The sequence below is a fragment of the Taudactylus pleione genome, unplaced genomic scaffold, assembly GCF_031769625.1.
Source record: "Taudactylus pleione unplaced genomic scaffold, aTauple2 ptg000250l, whole genome shotgun sequence".
Classification (NCBI taxonomy): domain Eukaryota; kingdom Metazoa; phylum Chordata; class Amphibia; order Anura; family Myobatrachidae; genus Taudactylus; species Taudactylus pleione.
In genome coordinates, this window is record NW_028284652.1 from 5045575 (window position 1) to 5070780 (window position 25206).

The 25206-nt window shown below is 47.6% G+C and overlaps 1 protein-coding gene across 1 annotated transcript; it reads right to left on the bottom strand.

The window, feature by feature from the left end:
- Nucleotides 1-15313: 15313 nt before the first annotated feature.
- On the bottom strand, nucleotides 15314-19535 carry LOC148515346 (uncharacterized). The gene is made up of 5 exons (XM_088480114.1): nucleotides 19370-19535; nucleotides 17744-17806; nucleotides 16206-16246; nucleotides 15844-16159; nucleotides 15314-15642 (listed from the first exon to the last, which is right to left on the bottom strand). Exons 1-5 carry the CDS (start codon nucleotides 19533-19535, stop codon nucleotides 15314-15316), a joined length of 915 nt encoding a protein of 304 aa, XP_088336240.1.
- Nucleotides 19536-25206: the final 5671 nt, after the last annotated feature.

Below are 25206 nucleotides of genomic sequence, written 5' to 3' on the forward strand. Positions count from 1 at the left end.
TTTTAATATTTTTGAGGTTGCCCTTTCGCTTTTTGTGCAAACATTTCAACCCATTTTGATGTACTGTGTGCAATGTCGTTTTGCACTTTTGCCAAATGTGTGTTTCGCATATTTTAAGTTTGGTCTAGCACAAAATTTAGAAACAAAAATGCACAGAGTGAAATTTGTCAAATAATTTTTGTGATTAATTTCAGTTTGGACGTATCATGACAATACCCTGGCATGTAAGCAGCAATGGATGGTATCATCAAGCTAAGTTGTTTTGAATTTTCTTTTGGGGTGGGTCCAAAGCCTTACATTCCAATCTTGCCATTTCAGGTTGATCTAGGGCGGATTGTTCTGGCCATGCTCCCGGAAGCCGACCAACCTCAATCTCGTCCCAGGCGTAGGCATCGTAGGCGTGCAAGGCCCCAGATATTTCGAACACGTGTCACCCTTTTTGGAATGCCCGATGATGAGGTTTTAAGACGCTACCGTCTTCCTCCCAAAATCATCATAGACACTCTCTCATTAATAGAGAGTGATCTTGAGCGGCAAATTGACAGTCCTACAGCAATACCACCACTTACGCAATTTATGGCGATGTTACATTTCTGTGCCTCAGGATCGTTTCAAACAACGGTGGGAATAGTGGCGGGCATCTCACAATCCTCCTTTTCCCGGATCCTGAGGGCAGTGATGGAGGCACTTTTCAAGCACCTCCATCATTTTATTCAAATGCCTTTGGATATGGGTGCCCTTAGTGTGGCTAAGGCCAATTTTTACCAAATAGCTGGCTTCCCACACATCATAGGGGTTGTGGATGGTACTCACATACCACTTCAGCCTCCAGCACGGCTGGAGGCCATATTTTGAAACAGGAAACACTATCACTCCCTGAATGTAATGGTGGTATGTGATGCCTCCCTCCAGATCCTGTCCCTGAATGCAAAATTACCAGGAAGTGCACATGACTCCTTCGTCATCTGGCAATCAGGGATATGGCACAAATTAAACAACCTACAAGCTGGTGATGCGTGGCTTCTGGGTAAGTGGAGACCTTTAGTACATAACAATGTTAAGCTTGATACACAGTGATCCTGATGTTGTCTATTCTTTTTCACAGGAGACAGTGGATACCCTTGCATGCCCTGGCTGCTCACTCCTTACTTGGCTCCCACACCAGGTCCACAAAGTGAGTTTAATACCGCACTTACAGCCACCAGGCAAGTGGTGGAGCGCTGTATCGGCCTTTTAAAAGGCCGATTCAGATGCCTCCACCGCTCTGGTGGCGAGCTCATGTATTTGCCGGATATGGTTTCGAAAATTGTGGTCCTGTGTGGGATATTTCACAACATCGCCATAAGGAGTGGTGTTCCAATGCAGCCAGAGGATGCCTTACCTGAGGATGGCCCCCCCCGAGGTTGGTCGGAGGTCAGTATGTGGGGGGGCCATACGCGATGATGTGGTGGCCCGATATTTTAGGTAATTATTGATCAAACAACAGTGTGTATACCCAATGTGTTCCGTTTTTTTAACGTTCATCTTTTTTTCATTCTTGCACCATCTTCTGTTTGTTTGCATAATCTTTGGCACTCCCACGATGACTACTTCCTGCTACCCTTCCAAAACCTTTCTGTGGAAACTTCGGGAATATATTCTGACACCAATATTGCAACGCCATATTTTTGAAATCATGTGGGCATGGACCTTCGTCAACCAGTTCTTGATTTGTTGTGTGTTTGTTGAGTTTTTTTGGTATGTGGAGTTTTTCTGATTATCACTGTGTGTTTTGTTTGTGAGTGACCACTTTGTATTTTGATTTCTGTTGTGAATAAATATTTGGAGAGTGTAATTTGTTTCCTTTTAGGGCACGTTAGAAGCAAGTGTAAACAAACTCCCAAACGTTAATTTTACCTAAGGGGTAACCCAGTAATGAAGCAAGTGGAGCTAAAATGTAATATGTTTTCGGGGTACTAACCAACACAACAAGGAATCGTGTACAATCAGTTGCCTTCGTAAGATTGTCCTAAGCAGTTTGGCCACCAAATAGGAACCTGAAAAATGGTGTAAACTATCATATTGACCACCACAAAAAAGGAAAATGACATTGGTACTGGGAGGTGTTTCTTGTGCCTGTTTGCATTCAAAATACAACACACAATCTGTAGTGAGTTTCTGGGGCAAACCTTGCTTGAAGAGTCTACTTATGTCAGTGTAAAGAATCTTGGATTTACTCCAAACGCATGAGACAGAGCTTGATTTTAAACAGATTTATTAAGAAACAAATTGTAAAAAAATAAAAAAATAAACTAATTCCTAAGGAGGACCAACAGATGGTCAAGGCCCTGCATTAGCCCGGTGACCTGCTCCCGCATACGGCCCACACAATTCACAATCTCTTCCCGACGCCTCTGTTCCTCTGTGGGTGACAAAAGTTTGGGGATTAATAAATCGATAATGAAGCAACATTGTAAAAAAACAAAAAACAAGCAAACACAAACTTACAAGCTTGTGGGCCCAAAAAAAATTACACGGATAAAACCCAGAACCCCAAAATGTCGTATGCCAAAAATACAAGGGCCCTAAAAAAAGGCACACAGGTGTGATATGTGTATGGTGACATCAGCAGGAACAGGTAAAGACAACCCCCAAAAATACCCTAAGGCGAAAAAAAGTCAAAAAAAATGGGGACGACACATGATTACATACAAACAGTTTGTGGTGTCCAAAATAAACTTTAAAAACATACCGTTCTCCAAAACAAGAGAGCCAGAAGCCACTCCCTGGACCACCTCGGAGGTGGCTACATTCCCCAACCCGAGGGGCAAGGTGTTTTCTTGATCCTGGGAGGGGGTATTTGGAGGAGGGACGGATGGAGGAGAGGGGGAATTGGGCTGGAGGGGAAGTAGGACAGAAATATCGGCCACAGGGTCTGGGGAGGAGGGGGGAATAGAGGAATTGGGGGTTGGAGAGAGGGGCCGGGACCGGCATCTTGTGTGGCGATGCCGCCGTAGTGTTTGCTGTGCCCCTAAAAAATGACCAAAAAATTGTTGTTAGTTTCAACAGGAAACCAAAAAAAACAAAAATTAAAAAAAACAAAACAAAAACAAAACAATAGGACAGACATGAAAACATGCACATGCAGATATGACTACAATGACTCAATAGGACAGACATGAAAACATGCAGATGCAGATATGACTACAATGACTCAATAGGACAGACATGAAAACATGCACATGCAGATATGACTACAATGACTCAACAGGACAGACATGAAAACATGCACATGCAGATATGACTACAATGACTCAATAGGACAGACATGAAAACATGCACATGCAGATATGACTACAATGACTCAATAGGACAGACATGAAAACATGCACATGCAGATATGACTACAATGACTCAATAGGACAGACATGAAAACATGCACATGCAGATATGACTACAATGACTCAATAGGACAGACATGAAAACATGCACATGCAGATATGACTACAATGACTCAATAGGACAGACATGAAAACATGCACACGCAGTTAGGGCCCACAAGATAAACTTGAAAACCACAGTCCAGAACACTTACTTTCCGCAATCTGCATGCGAAGGCATGCCAGCAAGCGGGGCGTCCGCCGGTGCAGGTCCGACCACCTGCGCTCCAGCTGGCCAATATGTCGGCGTGAGCCGAAGGAGCGCAGGCGTCGACGTACCTCTGCATATGCGGAACGCTTGCGCCTATTGGAGATGGGTGGAGGCTGACTGGTGATCCTCCTTTCCATCACCTCCGTCAGCACCAGCAGTTCGCGCCTGGTGAATGCGGCGGATCTCATGATGGCAATGGTGTTTTTTTGACAAAATATTTTTAATAAAGCACCCAAAAAAAATTTGATTGGCTAATGTATTTGGGAAATTAACAGGACCAATTCTATTGGTTAGTGTATGAGTCATGTGTTCGACAGGGCCAGAAATCTCTTGAGAGTTATGATAGGCTTGATGCAGTGACATGCGTAAGCTAATTTAAATAAAGAAATGAACCACAGAAAAATTGTGGGGAGACAAACAAATAGAACAATTGTTTAATTGGGGCTAACATGTCTTTGGAACAATAAAAGCGAAGGTTTCAGCCGTACGTATTCTGCGAGCAAATACAAACACGGACAAGATTAAAGTTTATTGCATTGTGTTGAAAAAAAAAAAAAATTAAGCTAATTGATACATTGATTGGCATGATACGATTGAGGGAGGTAGGCCGAAAAAACGAGCAGGTAATCGGAATCTGACAGTCCCACTTCCGGTTTGTACTTGTGCGTGCGTTCCCTTCAAGCCATTTCGGGGATGTACGCTCGCTATTTGGCACGCTCGTTAGTCAGAGGAGGGGTCGCCTGAGTTTGGGGCGGATTTTTAGCTGCGTAGGAAAAAACGAGCGAGTGCTTGAATTTAAATATTTTTTTACGTACGGCGAACGTGCGTACGCCCACTTGCGAGTGGGTCTGAATCAGGGCCAAAGTTCAGGAAAATGACCTTAAAAAAAACATTTAAATCATCTGAAGAGAAACGTAAACTTGCCAATATGCCATTTATGACACAGAGTGGCAAGGAACGGCTAAGGTCTTTCCCTATGACTAGTGTGTGTCATACTAGTATGACTAGTATGTTCATGACTAGTGGTTCAGCTTCACATGACGATGGAAGCCCTCCTCCCGCTAAAAAAATCAAACGAGTTAAGCTGGCAAAAGCACAGCAAAGAACTGTGCGTTCTAAGAAGATATCACAAATCCCCAAGGAGAGTCCAAGTGTGGCGGTGGTTGCGATGCCTGACCTTCCCAGCACTGGACGGGAAGAGGTGGCTATTTCCACCATTTGCACGCCCCCTGCAAGTGCTGAAAGGAGCACCCACAGTCCACTTGCTGATATGCAAATTGAAGATGTCACTGTTGAAGTACAACAGGATGAGGATACTGGTGTAGTTGGCGCTGAGGAGGAAGTTGGCGAGGAGGATTCTGATGGTGATGTGGTTTGTTTAAATCAGGCTTCGGGGGAGACAGTTGTTGTCCGTGGGATGAAAAAGCCCATCACGATCATGCCTGGGCAGAAGACCAAACATTCCACCTCTTTGGTCTGGCCATATTTCTATCCAAATCCAGACAACAACTGTCTTGCCATATGTACCATATGTAAACGTGGAATAAGTAGGGGTAGGGACGTTAACCACCGAGGAACATCCTCCCTTATACGGCACCTGCAGCGCGTTCATAATAAGTTACTGTCAAGTTCAGAAACTTTGGCTAAGACCGTAAGCAGTCCAGGGACACCTAAATCCCGTTGTCCTGTTGTATCCAAGCGCCTGCAAACCACACCGTCAACTCCCTCCTCGTCAATTTCCTCCTTAGTCAGGATCGGAAGTAGTCCTGCAGGCCATGTCACTGGCATGACTGACTCTCCTATCCGGGATTCCTCCGGAGGATCCTGCATTGCTATGCCTCCTGCTGCCGCTGCTGTTGTTGCTGCTGCTGGGAGTCGTTCATCATCCCAGAGAGGAAGTAGGAACACCACTACTTTTACTAAACAATTGACCCTCCAACAGTCCTTTAAGTACGACAGCAGTCATCCTGAAGCAAAACGTATAACTGAGGCCTTGACTGCTATGTTGGTGTTAGACGTGCATCCGGTATCCGCCATTAGTGCAGTGGGATTTAGACAATTGATGGAGGTAGTGTGTCCCCGGTTCCAAATCCCGTCTAGATTCCACTTCACTAGGCAGGCGATACCGAAACTGTACAGAAACGTCAACAAAAGTGTCCTCAGTGTCCTGAAAAATGCGGTTGTACCCAATGTCCACTTAACCACGGACATGTGGACAAGTGGAACAGGGTAGACTAAGGACTATATGACAGTGACAGCCCACTGGGTAGATGTATCACCTTACGCAGCAACAGCAGCAGCGTCACCAGTAGCAGCATCTCAGAAACGCCAGCTCGTTCCAAGGCAGGCTACGCTGTGTATCACCGGTTTCAGTAAGAGGCACACCGCCGACAACCTCTTAGAGAAACTGAGGGAAATCATCGCCCAGTGGCTTACCCCACTTAGACTCTCCTGGGGATTTGTGATATCTGACAACGCCACCAATATTGTGTGGGCATTACATCTGGGCAAATTCCAGCACATCCCATGTTTTGCTCACACAATAAACTTGGTGGTGCAGAATTTTCTGAAAAGCGACAGGGACGTGCAGGAGATGCTTTGGGTGGCCCAAAAAATTTCTGCCCACTTTCGCCATTCAGCGACTGCGTGCCGAAGACTGGAGCGCCAGCAAACACTCTTGAACCTGCCCCGCCATCATCTGAAGCAAGAGGTTGTGACGCGGTGGAACTCAACCCTCTATATGCTTCAGAGGATGGAGGAGCAGCAAAAGGCCATTCAAGCCTATACATCCACCTATGACATAGGCAAAGGAGGGGGTATGCACCTGACTCAAGCACAGTGGAGAATGATTTCCGTATTGTGCAAGGTTCTCCAGCCCTTCGAACTTGCCACACGTGAAGTCAGTTCAGACACTGCCAGCTTGAGTCAGGTCATTCCCCTCATCAGGCTTTTGCAGAAGCAGCTGGAGAAAGTGAAGGTGGAGCTAAGACAGAGCGATTCCGCTCAGCATGTGGGACTTGTGGATGAAGCCCTTCTTTCGCTTTGCCAGGATTCCAGGGTGGTCAATCTGTTGAAATCAGACCACTACATTTTGGCCACCGTGCTCGATCCTAGGTTTAAAGCCTATGTGGTGTCTCTCTTTCCGGCCGACACAAGCCTGCAGAGGTGCAAAGACCTGCTGGTGAAAACACTGTCAGCTGAAGCGGAACGTGACACGTCAACAGCTCCTTCTTCATTTTCTCCCGCAACTGGGGCTGCCAGGAAAAAACTTAGGTATCCTAAGCAACCCGCTGGCGGTGATGCAGGGCAGGCAGGACCAAGTTTGGACATCTGGTCCGGACTGAAGGACCTGGCAACAATTTCTGACATGTCTACTGTCACTGCATATGATACTGTCACCATTGACAGAATGGTGGAGGATTACATCGGTGACAGCATCCAAGTAGGCATGTCAGACAGTCCGTACCTGTATTGGCAGGAAAAAGAGGCAATTTGGAGGCCCCTGTACAAACTGGCTCTATTTTACCTGAGTTGCCCCCCCTCCAGTGTGTACTCCGAAAGAGTGTTTAGTGCAGCCGGGAACCTTGTCAGCGAAAGGCGTAGGAGGTTGCTTCCACAAAATGTGGAGAAGATGATGTTCATAAAAATGAATTATCAACTCTTCCAGGGAGACCAGCCTCCAGAACGTACAGAGGGACCTGTGGTGGTGGATTCCAGCGGGGACGAGTTAATACTCTGTGAGGATGAGGATGTACACAACACTGAAGAGGGTGAGGAATTGGTGGATGAGGATGAGGACGACATCTTGCCTCCGTAGAGCCAGTTTGTGCAGGGACAGATTAATTGCCAGCTTGTTTTGTGGGGGCCCAAACGAACCAATAATTTCAGCCACAGTCGTGTGGCAGACCCTGGCGCTGAAATGATTGGTTTGTTAAAGTGTGCATGTCCTGTTTATACAACATAAGGGTGGGTGGGAGGGCCCAAGGACAATTCCATCTTGCACCTCTTTTTTTTCTTTGAATTATGTACTGTTTGGGGCCTAGTTTTTCAAACTGCCATCCTGTCTGCCACTGCAGTGTCACTCCTAGATGGGCCACGTGTTTGTGCCGCCCACTCGTGTCGCTTAGCATAGTCATCCATCTACCTCTGTGCAACCTTTTGGACATAAAAACACTATTGTGAAGTGTGAGGTGTTCAGAATAGACTGGAAATGAGTGGAAATTAAGGTTTTTGAGGTTAATAATAGCATAGGAGCAGAAAAATCAACACATTCTGTGATTTTAGCTGTTTTTATGCTTTTTAAAAAAAAAATACAGATCCAAAACACAAAACCCAGAACCCAAAACACCGAAGGGTGGTTTTGGCAAAACCAATCCAGATCCAAAACATGAAGAAAGATCCAGATCCAAAACCAAAACACAAAACACGAAAAGTGGCCGGTGCACACCCCTACTTATAATGTATATCCATATATATCACATGTATATCTGCAACAAATAATATTTTAGAGAGATACAATTAAAGTTTTGCATGTTCAAAACTGTATATGTAAATAATAAATATGTACATGCATACCATATATGTGTGGTTGCGCACCGTTTTACACAATTATGATGCAACTAAGGTTTTGCATGTACAAAACCGTACATGTAAATATGTACATACTGAACATATATGCATGGTTGTACAACTGTTTACATAATTATAATATTTTTTATATTTTATATGTGATATATATATTGATATCTGTATATATGCATTTAATGGGATGTAGTTAATAAACCTACAATCGGGATGCTGGCTGCCGAAATCCCGGTGCCAGAATCCCGATCCGCGGCCACAAGACTGACGCAGGAATCCCGACATAAGTGGAGATGCCGACACTGGAATCCCGACAGCCGGCATCCTGATTGTAGGTATAACTGGCGCTGTTACCTGTTAGTCATGGGGGGAGGGTTAGCTTTAGGCACCACAGAGGAGTTAGGGTTAGGCTGCCGGAGGGGGGAGGTTAGGGTTAGGCACCCTCTAGTTGTTAGGGTTAGGCACCCTCTAGTTGTTAGGGTTAAGCATTAAGGGGAGAGGGGTAGGTTTAGGCAGTAAGGGGGAGGGGGAGGTTTAGGCACTAACCGGGAGGGTTAGGGTGCGGGTTAGGGCGGATTAGGATACAGGAAGGGAGGGTTAGGGAGTGAAGGGTTAAAGTACTTACTGTGCCCCTGTCAGGATTCTCAGCATCGGGATGCCCCTGTCGATTTTTCCCGAGTGCCGGGCTCCCATACCCATTGCCACCATCAGGAGGGGACTGCAGGGACTAGAGTCCCGGGCCTGGCCACTCGGGGCTCCGCCACCTAGCCACTCCTAACCACCTGTCACTGCACAATAAAAGTGTCTGACAGAAACAGGTCTGCCCTCCCTCTCCACCTACACCATGGCCAGATGCCGTGGCCGGACACTCGGGGGGCCGGCACACTCCTAGCACCGCCCACCTGCCCACAACTGTCCACTTAAAAGATTGTGAGTGGCAGGCCTTGTTGTGGGCCCGTCCTCACCCACCCCCACCGCACAATAGAATAAGTGACACCCAGCCGCCTATGGCCCTCCCGCTCCGACCTACTGCATTGGCAGCAACAAAGTTTTTGTAGTGAGCTGGCGGGACGTGGCGTCATGCCGCTGAATGAAAGAGGAGCCGAGGTATGTGGTGCGTGGGAGTCGGAGAAGACAGAATAGAAGGAGTGAGATAACTCAGGTAAGTGTGTCTGATTCTTGTATTCATTTTTTTTGCAGCATGTCAGAGGTTTATAATATTTGTCTTTTTTATTTATGTATGAATAAGGGGGGGGGCTGGGGTCTGGGGCCCCTTGCTATTTAGTCAGTCCCGGGCCCCATAATTTCCAATGGCAGCCCTGCCCATACCCAACCCCATTTGATTGCTTACATGTATTTGTGCACGTAGTTAAGAAGATAGTTACTTATTCCATGTATATCCTTCATAATCATCTGTAACTGTGTATACAAATGTTATTACACACTTTAAGTTTATATCAGAGGTGTCAGGCATTTGGAATATTTATTTATTTCAACTACTTGAATTATCTTATATACAATAACCTTTCATATAATTGTATATCAATGTATATTTACCACTCTAATTCCTCTAGTGGAAAATGTAAATATACAATAATGTTTGTGACATATTCTATTACTAACGACCCGACCCGGCTTCGCATGTGAGAAATTTAATCTCGCCAAAGCCATCTCATAACAACCTACGCCATGTCACCACAGCAGGCTTGCCTACCCTCCCGATTTGGTCGGGAGCCTCCCGAATATCGGGTGCCGCTCCCGACCCCCCGGAAAGGCAGGCAAGCCTCCCGGCTACTAGCAAGAACCCCCGCTGCCGGGGGGCCCGATGACGCGATTTGCGGTGAATCGCGTCATCGTGGCTCCGCCCCCTGCTTCACAATGCCTTTTTCCGGCATTGTGAAGAGGGGGCGGGGCCACGATGACGCGATCGTGCGGTCACGCCCCCGCCCCCCAAACGGCATCATAGCCCGGCCACGCCCCCCCACACAATGCAGGCATTCAGCTCCCTCCCGGAAGGAGGGAGCTGAATGTCGGCAAGTATGCACCACAGTCCCCTGCATCACACCACATCCTCCTGTGTCGCCACAACCCCCACTGCTGCTGCCCTTAAAGTAATACCCCTTTCACATTGCAAACACGGGTCGGACCCAGGTTTTGAACCCAGGTCAGACCCATGTCAGGGCCTTTCACATTCCCGGGTTATTGCAGATTTGGTGCCTTTTAACTCAACCCGGGTTGACCATGTTAAAATAGTGTGATGTAATTTTTAAAGGATTTTATTGGCTCACAATTATGATGATGTTTTCAGTAAAGAAAAGGAGGGGCTGGGGAATGCTTGCAGTGCAGATGACTATGTCACAGGTCTGCTTAATGCAGTATGGCCAAATGCATTGGCACACAGCTCAAAGAACTTCCAGTCCATGCGGGCAGCACCACTGCGATTTCTATTATGGTCGTTTACCTTATGAAATTGCTCCTTTTGTGCCTTCCTTGACCGTGCCAGTTATCTGTTTACATATTTCTTCCTCACCCCTGATCTGCAGCAACTCCATTACGTCTTCATCACTCCAGTGTGCCATGATTCCTCCAAAGTGAAAGTAAAGTGCAGTATAGTACACTGTGCTGTTTATATATTATTATTAGCTGCCTTTTCCCCAAAGTGTGCAAAGTGTGCAGTGCAGGACAGTAATGTAAATACAGAGACATGTGCTCTGTGTGCAGGCTGGTCAGCTGACTGGAAAAAGCCAATCAGCACTATTTTCTCAGACCCAGGTCGAATATCCTGTGTCTGTACCATTTAAGAGCCAAATAACCCGGCCCGTGTTTAACCATCCTTTTAACCCGGGTTGAAATACCGGGTCGGTCGACCAGGGTTATTCATTTTGGTGCTTTTTAAAATCACGTCGACCCGGGTCGAACCGGCAATAACCTGGGAATAACCTGGGTTATTTTGGCAATGTGAAACCCCTTTCAGTGACGAGATAAATTTTCACCTACTTTGTAGAATTAAAAAAGCTATTTATTACATAAGTAATGCAGGAGATATAACTGATATATCCTGCTTACCTTTCAGCCCTGATGCTGTCCACAGTCCCCATACACTAGTAAGGGGATCATCATTCATCAATTTCCATAAACTGAAAGCTTTAGTGTTTGAACCTACAGTACACCATCTAGAGATGGTGCTGGTTCCCACCTGGTTCATAACCCGGAAGCAGGTCCGGGTTGTGAAAGGGAATCCATTTGGATTGCTTTGGCAGTACGTATGTGTCAAATCAGCTCAAGCATGCACAGTAACGTTGCTGTTTAGAGCAGGGTTGCCTACCCTCCCGATTCGGGCGGGAGCCTCCCGATAAACGGGTGCAGCTCCCGCCCCCCCGGAAAGGCAGGCAAGCCTCCCGCATGCCGCCGATCCCCTGTCTCCCCCCCGCCTGTATTTCGGCATTGTGTAGCGGGGGCGGGGCCAAAATGACGGGATTGCGTGGCCCGCCCCTGTCACACCCGGAAACGGCCTTCAGCCCGCCCGGCCACGCCCCCTTTTGCTGGCCACACCCCCTGTTCTGCCGATCTGGCTGCTCCCTCCCGGAAGGAGCAGCCAGATAGTCGGCAAGTATGGTTTAGAGGAGCCGTGCAATCACATGCTCTGACCCTGGCCTCAGGGCAGCTGTCTGTTTGACTGAAAGGTGAGGTAGCTGGCGATGCGGCTAGGCTAGCTGGCATTTGTCTGGACAACTCTGTCTGGAAATCGCAGCCAGGCGAGATGGGGCAGACCGGGAACCAGTGCCGATGAGGTCACTATCAGTCATCCCGGCCCTCTCTGCTCAGTCACAGTGCACAGCATGCCCACCTGGTGGTCTGAATCACTCACTGTGTATGTCACAGTGTGCCGGAAACTGGCCGTGACTGACCGTGCCTGGCAGCACTGGGGTCCTGGCCAGCGGCGAGGAGTCCCCGGCACCCCCTGCTGATGTTTTTGCTCCAGCTCCTTCCCGCTGCCACTGATGAGGCTGCTAGAGCAGGCAGACGTAGCTCCCCAAGGGGTGCGCACGTGGACCTGCAGGAGGAGATAAAGAGACAGGCGCACCAAACATGAAGTCACGTTTTGGCACAACAATTGATCTCCTTCCTATAAGAGGGGATCCCTGGGCGCTAGACAGGTGCCAGAGTGTAGGCTTCCAAACCATACTCCAGCGTTCTCAGTGATTACAGCTGCTCATTCCTGGCCTTGGCTTTGTTTGTGACCCGTTTTCTCCCTGGTACAGCACTTGATATTCGGGTTGTGACCTTGGCTATCCTCCGTGGCCTGCATACGTCTGCTCCCAAGCAAGAGATGGTTGTGGAGCACTTCAATTTTACTATGCCAGTTAAGGTATGATTGGCTATGTACAACTCAGGTTGCATCACAGAAGTAGGTCTACCCCCATTTTTGTTACATAGTGTTGGATCTGTAGTTGATTGCCTGGAATGCATTCTTGGCCTCCTATTTAATTTATTTAGGGCCTGATTCAGACCCGGACGCTCTGACCAGAGCGCTCGCTCTGAATCAGGGCCCTCCTCCATTAAAATGGAGCGTCCTCCTGGACGCTCGTATAGCTGTGGGTCACCACCCACAGCATATACGAGCGTCCAAAAAGATGGTCGCGGTGGTCAAGACCATCGCGACCATCGGACTTGCGAGGGAAACCCTGCGGTCGGGTTTCCCAGTCACAAGCCCTGGAGTGATTTTGGCTCTATCAGAGCCAAAATCACTCCCACTGACATCACTAGTGATGTCAGTGGGGCCAGCTTCTGACGGTAGGCATCCCCATGGGAACGCCTCCGTCTGGCAGGCACACCCCCGGCACGCCCACTGATGTTAATTGACAGCACGCCCCCTTTGGTGCGAGACCCCGAGCGATGGAAAGCCCGTCGCTTGCCGGGTCTCGCGCATGCGCACGACGGAGCTCCCTCCGTCGTGCGCATGCGCAGTGGGGAACATCGACCCACTTGCGAGCGTACTGCCGCTCACGAGTGGGTCTGAATGACCCCCTTAATCAACACAAGCTGTGACTTTATGACGTAAATCCTTTGTACATTTTTTTTAGTTGGTTTATGTTGTTTGGGGGTTTTTTTAGGCAGAAAATGTGCATTGTGACAAAGGAGTCAGTATCTGATTATAGAAATAGATGGGAAAATCAAGAGCAAGAATGGATAGTGCATAATGGAACCAATAATTGCTGTTAACACAGGTCAAATATGTTACTTTTACAGTTTTTCTAAATTTCCTTCTCTCAATTTTTGTTGTTATCTGAAATTTTAAATTTTTCTTTGTCCCTCTTTATCTCATAAACCTCTAGCAGTATGTGCCTTTGTAGACAATGGTACTTAACATAATGAAGCCTACAGTATAGCTGAAATAATAACACAAGGGCATAGATTTTCCAAAAAAGGGGTAAACTTTTATTTCAACTGAAGTTGGTTGCAGAGAAATTGTGCCATTAAATTAGTACTTTATCAAAACTGACTGGGGGGATTATAATAACTATTATAATTTACTGTTACTCTTAGATGGTGCTGGGGGTGCCGGCCTCCCAGATGGTGCTGGTGGCGCTGATCTCTCAGTTGGTTCTGGGGGATGCCTGCCTCTCAGTTGGTTCTTGGGGACGCCGGCCTCTCAGATGGTGCTGGGGGCGCCAGCCTCTCAGATGGTGCTGGGGGCGCTTGCCTCTCAGATGGTGCTGGGATGCCGGCCTTTTGAGATGGTGCTGGGGGTGCCAGCTTCTTAGACGGTGTTGAAGGCGCCTGCCTTTTGTGATGGTGCTGGAGGTGCCAGCCTCTCAGATGGTGCTGGGTGCGCCGGCCTCTGAGATGTAGCTGGGGGCGCTTGCCTCTCAGATGGTACTGGGACATCAACCTTTTGAGATGGTGCTTTGGGTGCCAGATTCTCAGATGGTGTGGGGGGCACAGGCCTTAAGAGACGGTGCTAGGGGCTCCAGCCTCTCAGTTGGTTCTGGAGGATGCCCGCCTCTCAGTTGGTTCTGGGAGACGCCGGCCTCTCAGTTGGTTCTGGGGGACGCCGGCCTCTCAGTTGGTTCTGGGGGACGCCGGCCCCTCAGATGGTGTTGGAGGCGCCAGCCTCTCAGATGGTGCTGGGGGTGCCGGCCTCTCAGATGGTGCTGGGACGCCAGTCTTTTGAGATGGTGCTGGGGGAGCCAGCTTCTCAGACGGTGTTGGGGGTGCTGGCCTTTTGAGACAGTGCTGGGAGCGCCAGCCTCTCAGACAGTGCTGGGGGCGGCGGCCTCTCAGTTGGTTCTGGGGGACACCGGCCTCTATCCGGCCTCTCAGATTATGCTGGGTGTACTTGCCTCTCAGATGGCGCTGGGGGCGCCAGCCTCTCAGATGGTCCTGGGGGTGCCAGCCTCTCAGATGGTGCTGGGGGAGCTTGCCTCTCAGTTGGTGCTGGGACACCAGCCTTTCCAGATGGTGCTAGGGGTGCCAGCTTATCAGACGGTGTTGGGGGTGCCGGCCTTTTGTAACGGTGCTGGGGGCGTGGGCCTCTCAGACGTTGCTGGAGGTGCCAGTCTCTCAGTTGGTTCTGGGGGACGCCGGCCTCTCAGTTGGTTCTGGGGGACATCGGCCTCTCAGATGGTGCTGGGGGCGCCAGCCACAGATGGTGTAGTAGGCACTAGCCTCTCAGATGTTGCTGGGGGCACCGGCCTCTCGGACAGTGCTGGGGACGCCAGCTTCTCAGGCGGTGTTGGGGGCGCCGGGCTTTTGAGACAGTGCTGGGAGCGCCGGCCTCTTAGGCGGTGCTGGGGGCGCCGGCCTCTCAGATGGTGCTGGGTTTGCCGGCCTCTCAGATGGTGCTGGGGGTGCCAGCTTCTCATACGGTGTTGGGGGCGCCAGCTTTTTGAGACGGTGCTGGGAGCGCCGGCCTCTCAGATGATGCTGGGGGCGCCGGCCTTTTAGATAGTGCTGTGGGGGCGCCGGCCTCTCCGATGGTGCTGGGGGCTCCGGCCTCTCTGATGGTGCTGGTGGCGCCAGCCTCTGCGATGGGGCTGGGGCGCAGGCCTCTCAAGTGTTTCTGGGGGCGTTGGCCTCACAGTTGATAATGGGGCCACACTCATGGAATGCATGCATGATTGTCCTTGCATTCTAGGTTAGTGCTATTGCATGTTTGTTGTCTTATGCGACGGCATAGCACTATTAACCCACCGATTAAAATGGACTCAACGATGGTAATTACTTGCAGCACATACACCCAAATCGTGATGCCGGGGGAACTGGCCTCTCCCTCGATGGTACTTGGATCACTACCAGCTTTCAAGATGGTGGACTGTCCCACACTGGTGCTGACCACTGTCACAGTAGTGCTGGGGGTCCTGGGCTCTCCCACAGTGGTACTTGGGGAGCTTGTCTCGGCCACAGTGGTTTTTGGGGCACTGGCCTCTGCTGTGGTGGTTCTGGGGGCACTGGCGTCTGCTGTGGTGGTTCTGGGGGTGCTGCCCTCTGCAAAGTTAGCCATGGTGTTGCTGGGGGCCCTGGCCTCTCCCAGTCTGGTGTTTGGGGCCCTGACCTCTCCCAATCTGGCACTGGGGGCCCTGTCCTCTCCCAGTCTGACGCTGGGGGCCCTGGCCTCTCAAAGTCTGTCACAGGGGACCCTGGCCTCTCCCAGTCTGGCGCTGGGGGCCCTGGCCTCTCCCAGTCTGGAACTGGAGGCCCTGGCCTCTCCCAGTCTGGCACTAGGGGCCCTGGCTTTTCCCAGTATTGCACTGGGGCTCCTGGCCTCTGCCAGTATGGCGCTGGGGGCCCTGGCTTCTCCCAATATTGCACTGGGGCTCCTGGCCTCTCCCAGTATGGCGCTGGGGGCCCCGGCCTCTTCCACACTGACGCTGTGGGCCAAGGCCTCTTCAAAGCCTTTGGAGACGTCAGTGATCTCTCCATTGTTGCTGATGACCTGTATTCCAAGCTAAATTTTAAAAAGATATAAGTATTAAACAGTGATACAACTATACAAATTTGAATTGGTCATGATGTAAGAATTCATGAGGCAAATCTACATAATAATCAACTCATGCACTTATACATTATTACACAGCACCAGAAAAATGTGTACAGTATAGTGAAAAAAACAGCTCTATAGCTGGGTCAGCATTAATTAGTGATTTTAAAAATAAGTATAATAATAATATATCTGTTGTTTATATTTTGGTGGCAAAATGAAGTATTAGGTTTAACTCAATTCAGCGTGATGCTGTATAGCCCCGGGAGAGAGCTCCCTGAACTATCCAATTCATCCCGTGCTGTTTAGTCTGACTTTTGCCATGGGTATTAGTCAAGAGAACTGTCCCTCTCCGACTAAAGTGCCGGAAATGCAGCTGTTAGCGCCGTGCTAAGCAGGAAAACAAACGCGCAGCCAGCACTTTTGACAATTTCTCTTTAATCAGGGGGGTGCAAGAAGAAATCAATTAGTCGGACCAAACAGCATGGTGAATTGAAGAGCTCCAGGAGCTCCCTCCCAGGGCTATTGAATCGAGTCCAATGATTGTTGGGAGCTGATTGGTTGGTGCTTTGTCTCTGTCTAGGCTTTGATAAATCTCCCCATTACCTCTCTCTGAAATCCAATGTGTGGGAGGTGGTGATGGCACAGTGGTGGCAGATGCTGAGAGTTGCACCCAGTGTGGATGGGAGGTGGTGCTGGGTGTGCATGCGGATGGGCGCCGGGATGTGGGAGTAATGTGGAGGACATATGGGAGGTGATGCTGGGCAGTAATACATGCACTGACCACGTGTCACATGTGCATGCATCCGTCTCACATGCTCTGGACTGGAACTACCCTTGCATCACATGTGCATACATCTGTCTCGCGTGCGCTGACCATGTAACACATGTGCATCCGGGTTATATGTTTCTGTCTATCTATCTATCTATGGAATGCTTACAACAGACTATTGTGAGATTGCTGATTCTCCACCACTATCAGCTACTGCCTGCATATCCGGAACACTCCTTACTGACTTCCCTGCTTGGACACTGCAATGAGCAACCACTTTGCTTTCTACTATTTATGATTACTTTTATTACCAGGTGCTGAATCCGGTACAATACGGTATTAGGGTTAGTTTAGGGCTCTAGGTGAGGTTAAGGGTAGGGATGTTATGGGTCCCAGATTTACCATGATTGTACCGGATTCAGGGTATGTGCCACAGCATCCCTGTAATAAAAGTAATTATAATACCCTAACCGCTAACAGAAACTGCTAAACCAACCATACCATATCCCTAATACCCTTTACCCAAACCCCTATACTAACTGTAATACTCTATCCCCTAACCCTAGTACCCTAATCCTATTAGGGTTCATCTGCCGTCACATTCTATATTTCAATGTATTTTAATGTATAATTACAGTTACAGCTAATAGTAATCACTGTATATGAGCACTAATGACTAACGTAGTTTCTACTGTATATAGCTTGTTATATCAAAACTTTGAATTACATTTTGAACCACATATCACAAAACTAATAAATATTTTAATATGTGAATAAACAAGAATTACGTACATCCAGATCATCGTCAAGTTGGCCATGTAGTGATGGAAGAATTGCAAGGACTGTAAATACAAAGACATCAAATGTAATTCAAAAGTAGTATTTAAGCCAAGTATCAATATTTAGTATTTGTGTCTGTGCGCAGGCTCGGATTGGCTGCCAGATTCTGTGTTTGTTGTGGGCACAGGACTGGGAACCAGGACTGAGGGACTGATTCAGTAGTGATCGCTAATATGATTGCAGCTGCGATTTCGCATGGAACGAAGCTGTGAAAATATGCAAATGCTGCCATAGCACAGCCGGCATAAAGACGCCCACTGCTGCCTTCTCATATCTGTCCAACCTCGCTCTTCTGCATAAACATCGGTACCGTCAACGCACATCGGCCAGTTACGCAGCATTTACACCAAGTCTAACCAGCCACAGATATTGCGTCTCGTCACATGCAGAGAGCTTTCATGCTGCGTATACAATTGCAGTGACTAATTTATGCACGCCCATGAAATGGCCTTCATAGAGACAGACATGCCTGTGTTTTTTCGACCACTCCCTCGTCACCACCCCCAAATGCTCACAGCCTGTCACTCACTCTGCGATGGATTCCTCTGTGCGCGCGTAATCGCAGTTCGATCACAGCGCACGAGTAGTACGTGTTATACTCATGTGCAATGGCTGACAATTGCTCGATCTGTGTACAAAGGTGCATTTGCGATCGCTGCTGAATCGGGTCCTGAAACCACTGGCAAGTCTGGTAGGAACTGGAGTGAGGAACAGTAGAAGTGTCAGTGACACAATAGAATTCAAGTCAGTCTGTGGAATTCACACTACTAATATGTGCAAATGTATGATAAATGTAAACTGCTGGTAGAGATAGGTACTGCACACAGGTGTCTGTGGATGTAGCTGGAGTTCAACACTGATGTATGAGAGCAGTAATAGGCACACAGGATAGAATGCAGACTGTAATGGGTATTGAAGGACATACTTGACGACTCTACCCGGAATGGCTGGGAGGCTCCCAGAAATCGTGTGTTGCTCCTGGCTGTCTGCAAGAGAGGGCAAGTCTCCCGATCCAGCCACCACCCGCGAAAAATCACTCCCACCCTACTTGCAGCCGGCCACTCAACGAGTGAAAATGGGGGTCCGGGGAGCCAGTAACCAGATTCACGCTGAATCGCTTAATTGTAGCCCTGCCCCTGCTTTACGTCTGTAATATCGGTATTGTATAGCAGGGCCAACGCCGTAATCGCGCCACTACTCCCCCGCACCGCTTACCATTGTCACCTCCTGCAGCACTAACCTGGATGCCCCCTCCCAGAGTTTTTATTAAAACTATAGTATAAGTAATTTTTAAAAGAAACATCCCAAAATTACTTTTTTTTAATTATCACATTATAATAGCTGGCATGGTCGCATTAGATGCACCCAAGCCAGGCTGGGCTTTCCCTAACTTGGTCGCATCTGATGAGATTAGTCAGAAATGCCCTGTGGGCGGCTGCTGGACTATCATCTTCTAGCAGCCACCAGACTCAGACCTCCCGTCCCATCTGCACCCATGACTCCCACCCCAGTGTCTGCCGATCACTGCTAGGTGCAGTGATCGACCTGCCTGGTGCACCCCCTACCCGATGGCTGCAGAGAGGAGTAGTAGCTGGGGATGTGTAATGAAGGAGCCGCTCTGCTCCTGCGTATAACCAGCGACTGCTCATCTTTACAGCCACCGGGGTAATGTAATAAAGGGAGGCGTCCTTCTTGTGTATATGCCAGGTAGCTTCTCTTCTCTACAGCCATCGAGTAAAGTATGCTCTGTGACTGGGAACCGGGAGGCAGCGGTGGGTGGCAGCATCATGAGGGGGGTGCAGACCACACCCGGTTGTCACCCTCGGACGCTCCCTGTATTATACGGTGGTCACTGCTATGCTCCCTGTATTATATGACGGGCATTACAACACTCCCTGAATTATATGGTGGTCACTACGATGCTATCTGTATAATATGGCGGGCATTGCAATGCTTTCTGCCACATCCTTTAAAATGGCTGGTCACACTCCTTTCAACTTTGCATCACTTTCCTTCAGTGGGCCCCTACCATTGCATTCCCCCTGTGGGCCCTTCATGCCCCAGTCTGACGCTGTGTGTGTGTACAAAAATGTGTCATATACATGTGTTATGTACAGTTTCTACAACATACACATAAATTGCAGTGTACAAATAAAGCTGTCCAGTATTTATTGGATATGCAAAACCAGTTACCCTGCATGTAAAAGTGAATCTATATTTGCACTCACTGCACTGCAGCGTTGTTTGCCCATGTGTAAAGTTACTCCCTTTTTGCTTTGCTCCCAAATCTGATTGAGCCCCTAAAAGAGGAGTAGAGTAGGAAGAAGAAAAGGGGAATTTGCAGACAGGGCCTATGAGGCCCACGCATGGCTTGGCTGCAGTGTGTAAACCACCTTTTCTAGTAGCCAAGTATGGGGGGTATTCAATTTGGCTGCGAAAAGCCGATGACGTCATTTTCGCCTGTTTCAATTATCCCTGTATTCAATTTCAAAGACATTTTTCGCTGGTTTGAAAAGTCTTTGTTAAAAAACAGGGATAACTTTTCACCATGTTTTTTACATGGCGAAAAAAAGTGCAGAATTTGGGTTTAGGGGTGCAGACTTAAAAAAAAAATAGCCTGCACCCCTGGGAGTGTCCTATAAAAGTAATCTGTGTAAAAAAAAATAAATATTAAAAATCCTCAGGACACCCCAAAAAAAGGTCTTGAATTTTGGGGTAAAAATAAATAAATAGGGGAACAAACTTCTAACCTAGCATAATTGATTCCTAAGGGGTTCCTAAGTATGTGCAGGTGTTTTAAAGAATGCGGGTAGTAGAGACAGGTGCGTTTTTGAAGAATTTAAAAAAAATCATTTTAGGGACTTAAAGATATGCTTGCACCCTTTTTCATGTACCCCAAATTTTATGGCCATAGTTTAAAAAAAAAAAAAAAAAAAGATAAATGCTCTTCTTCACCTATTGTTCACAGGCACATTTATGCACCTGCTGGGGCTATTTGAAAACCCTGACTCCCTTCAGCAGGCAATAACAGAGGTGCCCATGGTGATCCCCCATGTCTTGACATCTTTAGGGGGGGGGGGGTCTACTTTCTGGCCTAAATTCACAGAGTCCAGTTTAATAGCAGTTATGGAAGACAGACTTAAACATGTTTTTTTCCCAGGGATAGGTGGTGTATATGGGCCTGATTCGGAGATGGACGGAGTTACACAGCTGCACACAAGTGTCTGTGCAAATCCGTCCATCTCAGATGCAAATGCAGAAGGTGGTGGCAGACAGCTCCTTGCTGCATTTGCGATCCCAGCACTGTGACCGACGTTGCAGGCTGGGATCACCATCGGAACCATCATGGCCAGTGCCTGGTCACGCAAGAGGCCAGGAATCTGCATCTGCCGACGCAGACCCTGGCCTTGTCCGTCCCAGAAAACAGGAGACAAGGCCAGAAACAGCAGCCAGCCACGCCCCAGCTCCGCCCCCATGTCAATCATGTTGTGGCTTGTGGGGTCTGCAAGCGAGATCGCAGGATCCGACCCCTAAACATCAGAGATGTGCGTTCTTCCTCAGGCGAACGTACATATCAGGCCCTATGTACAGAAACATGAGGGATTTTGCTGGTTACATTTTACAAAATAAATATAAAATTATGTTACTTGCAGAGAGAGTCAAAGGTTATTAGAATACTCACAGTATATGATCCATACAAACGTGGTCTGTGTCCTCCTCATTGCAAATCAGGGACCTCTGTCCGGGAGGGGAGTCTATATAGCAATAATGACATCACAAACTGTGATGTCATAATACTTTTTTTTTTTAAAGGGAAACAACACCTGACTAGTAAGTGAGCTGCTTAAGGATTAGAGGTTATGCAGATATGCAGGTATACAGTCATTGATTTAGGAACTACTGACATACACTTTGTACCTCATGCCGACTCTGTGATGTCACTAGTTCTGGTAAGGTGATAAGCTGAACATTGGTTCAGCCGTCAAAGTGGCTGCCTATTCGGTTTGTACCTGACAGATAAAATTAATGGATAAATGACGAAGGGGTCAATTTACTAAGCAGTGTTAGGAGACAGAGTGAAAAGTGATAAGGTGCCAGGCAATCAGTTCCCAACTGTCATTTTTCAAACGCAGCCTGTGAGATGGCAGTTAGGAGCTGATTGGCTGGCACCTTATCACTTTTCACTCTGTCTCCTAACACTGCTTAGTAACTAGACCCCTAAATAAGGAAGACATTTTTAATTTAAGGGAGCTGGAACTTCACATATACAGGTTAAGTCTCCCATATCCAAATATTTCGAAATAAGGATTTTTTTTAGCATGACTGAAATACTGAAACTTTTGCTTTTTGATGGTTCAATGTACGCAAACTGTGTTTAAGGCACAAAATTATTAAAAATTTTATAAAATTACCTTCAGTCTTTGTGTTTAAGATGTAAATCAAACATAAATTAATTTCATGTATGTACTCAAACTTTGTTTTAAGCCACACAATTATTAAAAATATTGTATGAAATTACCTGCAGGCTGTGTGGATAAGGTGTATATAATACATAAATGCATTTTGTGTTTAGATTTGAGTCCAAAATGCTCCTGGTCCCAAAGATTTTGGATATGGGATATTTTCTCTGTTAAAATGAAGTAAATACAAACCCTTTGTGTGTGTGTGTGTGTGTGTGTGTATTAGGGATGAACCCCCCAGAACCTCCCCCCCCCCTGATCCGAGCCAGGAACCGAGTCAGGCTGGCTACTGTTGTCCTTAAATAGGGCTGGCTACTGTTGTCCATATAGGGGCTGGCTGTTGTCCTGTCCATAGGGGCTGACAGAGGGCAGGAGCTGGGAGCTGTTGGCTACTAATAAAATAATAAACTTAGTAGTACACTACTACTTATATAGTTATATACATTACAATACTGGGCTGGCTACTGTGAAGAGGGACAGAGCTGGGAGCTGTTGCTGACGCTGGCTGGCTACTGTTGTCCATATACATAGGGGCTGGCTAGCTACTGTTGTCCATATAGGGGCTGGCTTTTGTCCTGTCCATAGGGGCTGGTTGTAGTGCTGTGTTCAGGGGGTGCTCGTCCTTCAGGGGTGCTCTCTTCACCTACCACCACCAGCGTTAAAAAATATATATATTTTTTTATTTTCTGTGTGCGTGCCGTGTTAGCCAGCCACACCTGTCATTGGCGTACGTAGGTGCGCAGGGGTGCTGTGCTCCTATCAAGGGGCTGCTGCCCCAAAATACAAATAATTATTACAGGGACTGCCCTGTGTGTAGTGGTGTAGGTCCCTGCCCTTCTTACATTACAGGTGCTGTCCTGTGTGTTGTCATGTAGGCCGCTGCCCTTTTTACATTACAGGTGCTGTCCTGTGTGTTGTGGTTTAGGCTGCTGCCCTTCAATAACAAAAAAAGTTTTACAGGATGCTGTCCTGTGTGTTGTGGTGTAGGCTGCTGCCCTTCTTACATTACAGGTGCTGTCCTGTGTGTTGTGGTGTAGTCTGCTGCCCTTCTCACATTACAGGTGCTGTCCTGTGTGTTGTGGTGTAGGCTGCTACCCTTCTTACATTACAGGTGCTGTCCTATGTGTTGTTGTGTAGGCCGCTGCCCTTTTTACATTACAGGTGCTGTCCTGTGTGTTGTGGTGTAGGTCCCTGCCCTTTTTACATTACAGGTGCTGTCCTGTGTGTAGTTTTGTAGGCTGCTGCCCTTCAATAACAAAAAAACTTTTACAGGTGCTGTCCTGTGTGTTGTGGTGTAGGCCGCTGCTCTTCAATAACAAAAAAACTTTTACAGGTGCTGTCCTGTGTGTTGTGGTGTAGGCCACTGCCCTTCAATAAAAATAAAAAACTTGTACAGGTGCTGTCCTGTGTGTTGTGGTGTAGGCCACTGGACTTCAATAAAAATAAAAAACTTTTACAGGTGCTGTCCTGTGTGTTGTGGTATAAGCTGCTGCCGTTCAATTAAAATGTTTTTTTTACAGGGGTATGCACTCCATAAAAATAATGGAGGATAAAATAGGGGAAGATCAAGAACCAATTCCTCTTAGTGCTGTAGCTGCTGCCACTAGTCATGACATAGACAATGAAATGCCATCAACGTCGTCTGCCAAGGAAAATGCCATAAGTCATAGTAGAGGGCATGTAAAATCGAAAAAGCCAAAGTTCTGTAAAATTACCTTAAAAAATAAATTTAAATAATCTGAGGAGAAACGTAAACTTTCCAATATGCCATTTACGACACGGAGTGGCAAGGAATGGCTATAGTCCTTCCCTATGTTCATGACTAGTGGTTAAGCTGGCAAAAGCACAGCAAAGAACTGGGCGTTCTAATTCTAAGAAGATATCACAAATCCCCAAGGAGAGTCCAAGTGTGGCGGCGGTTGCGATGCCTGACCTTCCCAACACTGGACGGGAAGAGGTGGCTCCTTCCACCATTTGCACCCACAGTTCACTTGCTGATATTCAAATTGAAGATGTCACTGTTGAAGTACAACAGGATGAGGATATTGGTGTAGCTGGCGCTGAGGAGGAAGTTGACGAGGAGAATTCTGATGGTGAGGTGGTTTGTACTGTGGGTTGCACGCTACCCTTCATCAAACTAATTTTTATAGGGGCTGTCCTGTGGGTTGTACGCTGCCCTTCATCAAAGTAATTTTTACAGGGGCTGTCCTGTGGGTTGTATGCTGCTGTTCATCAAAGTAATTTTTACAGGGTTGTACGCTGTCCTTCATCAAACTAATTTTTATAGGGGCTGTCCTGTGGGTTGTACGCTGCCCTTCATCAAACTAATTTTTACAGCGGCTGTCCTGTGGGTTGTACACTGCCCTTCACCAAAATAACTTTTGCAGGGGCCGTCCTGTAGGTTGTATGCTGCCCGTCATCAAAATAATTTTTTACATGGGCTGTCCTGGACAAAAGTCCATGAAAGATGATGTTTGTCCATGAAAGATGATGTTTTGCCTCTTTCTGAGACCCGATTTTTGGCGGGAAAAATCAGAACTTGGCGGGAATGTCTGAACTACTCCAAGCCTGCACATCCCTAGTCTCTGCTACTGTGGTAACTCTCCTTTTGATAAGGATGAGAGCTATGGCTTCTACTGGATCGGTGTCCGTAAGAGGAATCATATCTGTGTGGGGGAGAATGATCGGATCCGTGACTGTACCAACTTTGGTGAGGCGGAAAATGTGATGGCGAGTAACTGGGTTGGGCCATCATTGCTGTGCTGGATCCATGAGGGGTTTCGGACCTATAGAAGTTATTCATTAGTGCTTGTCTTTGATGATTGTCCGGAGAAGAGTAAGATCTCTGATAGTTTGGAACAGGAGGTGAAAGTTCAGAGTATTTTGTGAACTCCCCATTGCCATCATGCCTGCGGTCATGTGTTGATGGACTGTTTCCAGTA

Bases quoted from the DNA above. Each gene is read 5' to 3' on its own strand.
- LOC148515346 (XM_088480114.1), bottom strand. From the start codon at position 19,535: ATGGCTGTAGAGAAGAGAAGCTACCTGGCATATACACAAGAAGGACGC. The intron at 16,160-16,205 runs GTATAGTTGTAT...TTTAAAATTTAG, and splicing joins ATCATGACCAATTCAAATTT to CTTGGAATACAGGTCATCAG. The intron at 15,643-15,843 runs GTGACAGACTTT...GAACCACCACAG, and splicing joins GGGAGAGGCCAGGGTCCCCT to CAGAGGCCAGTGCCCCAAAA.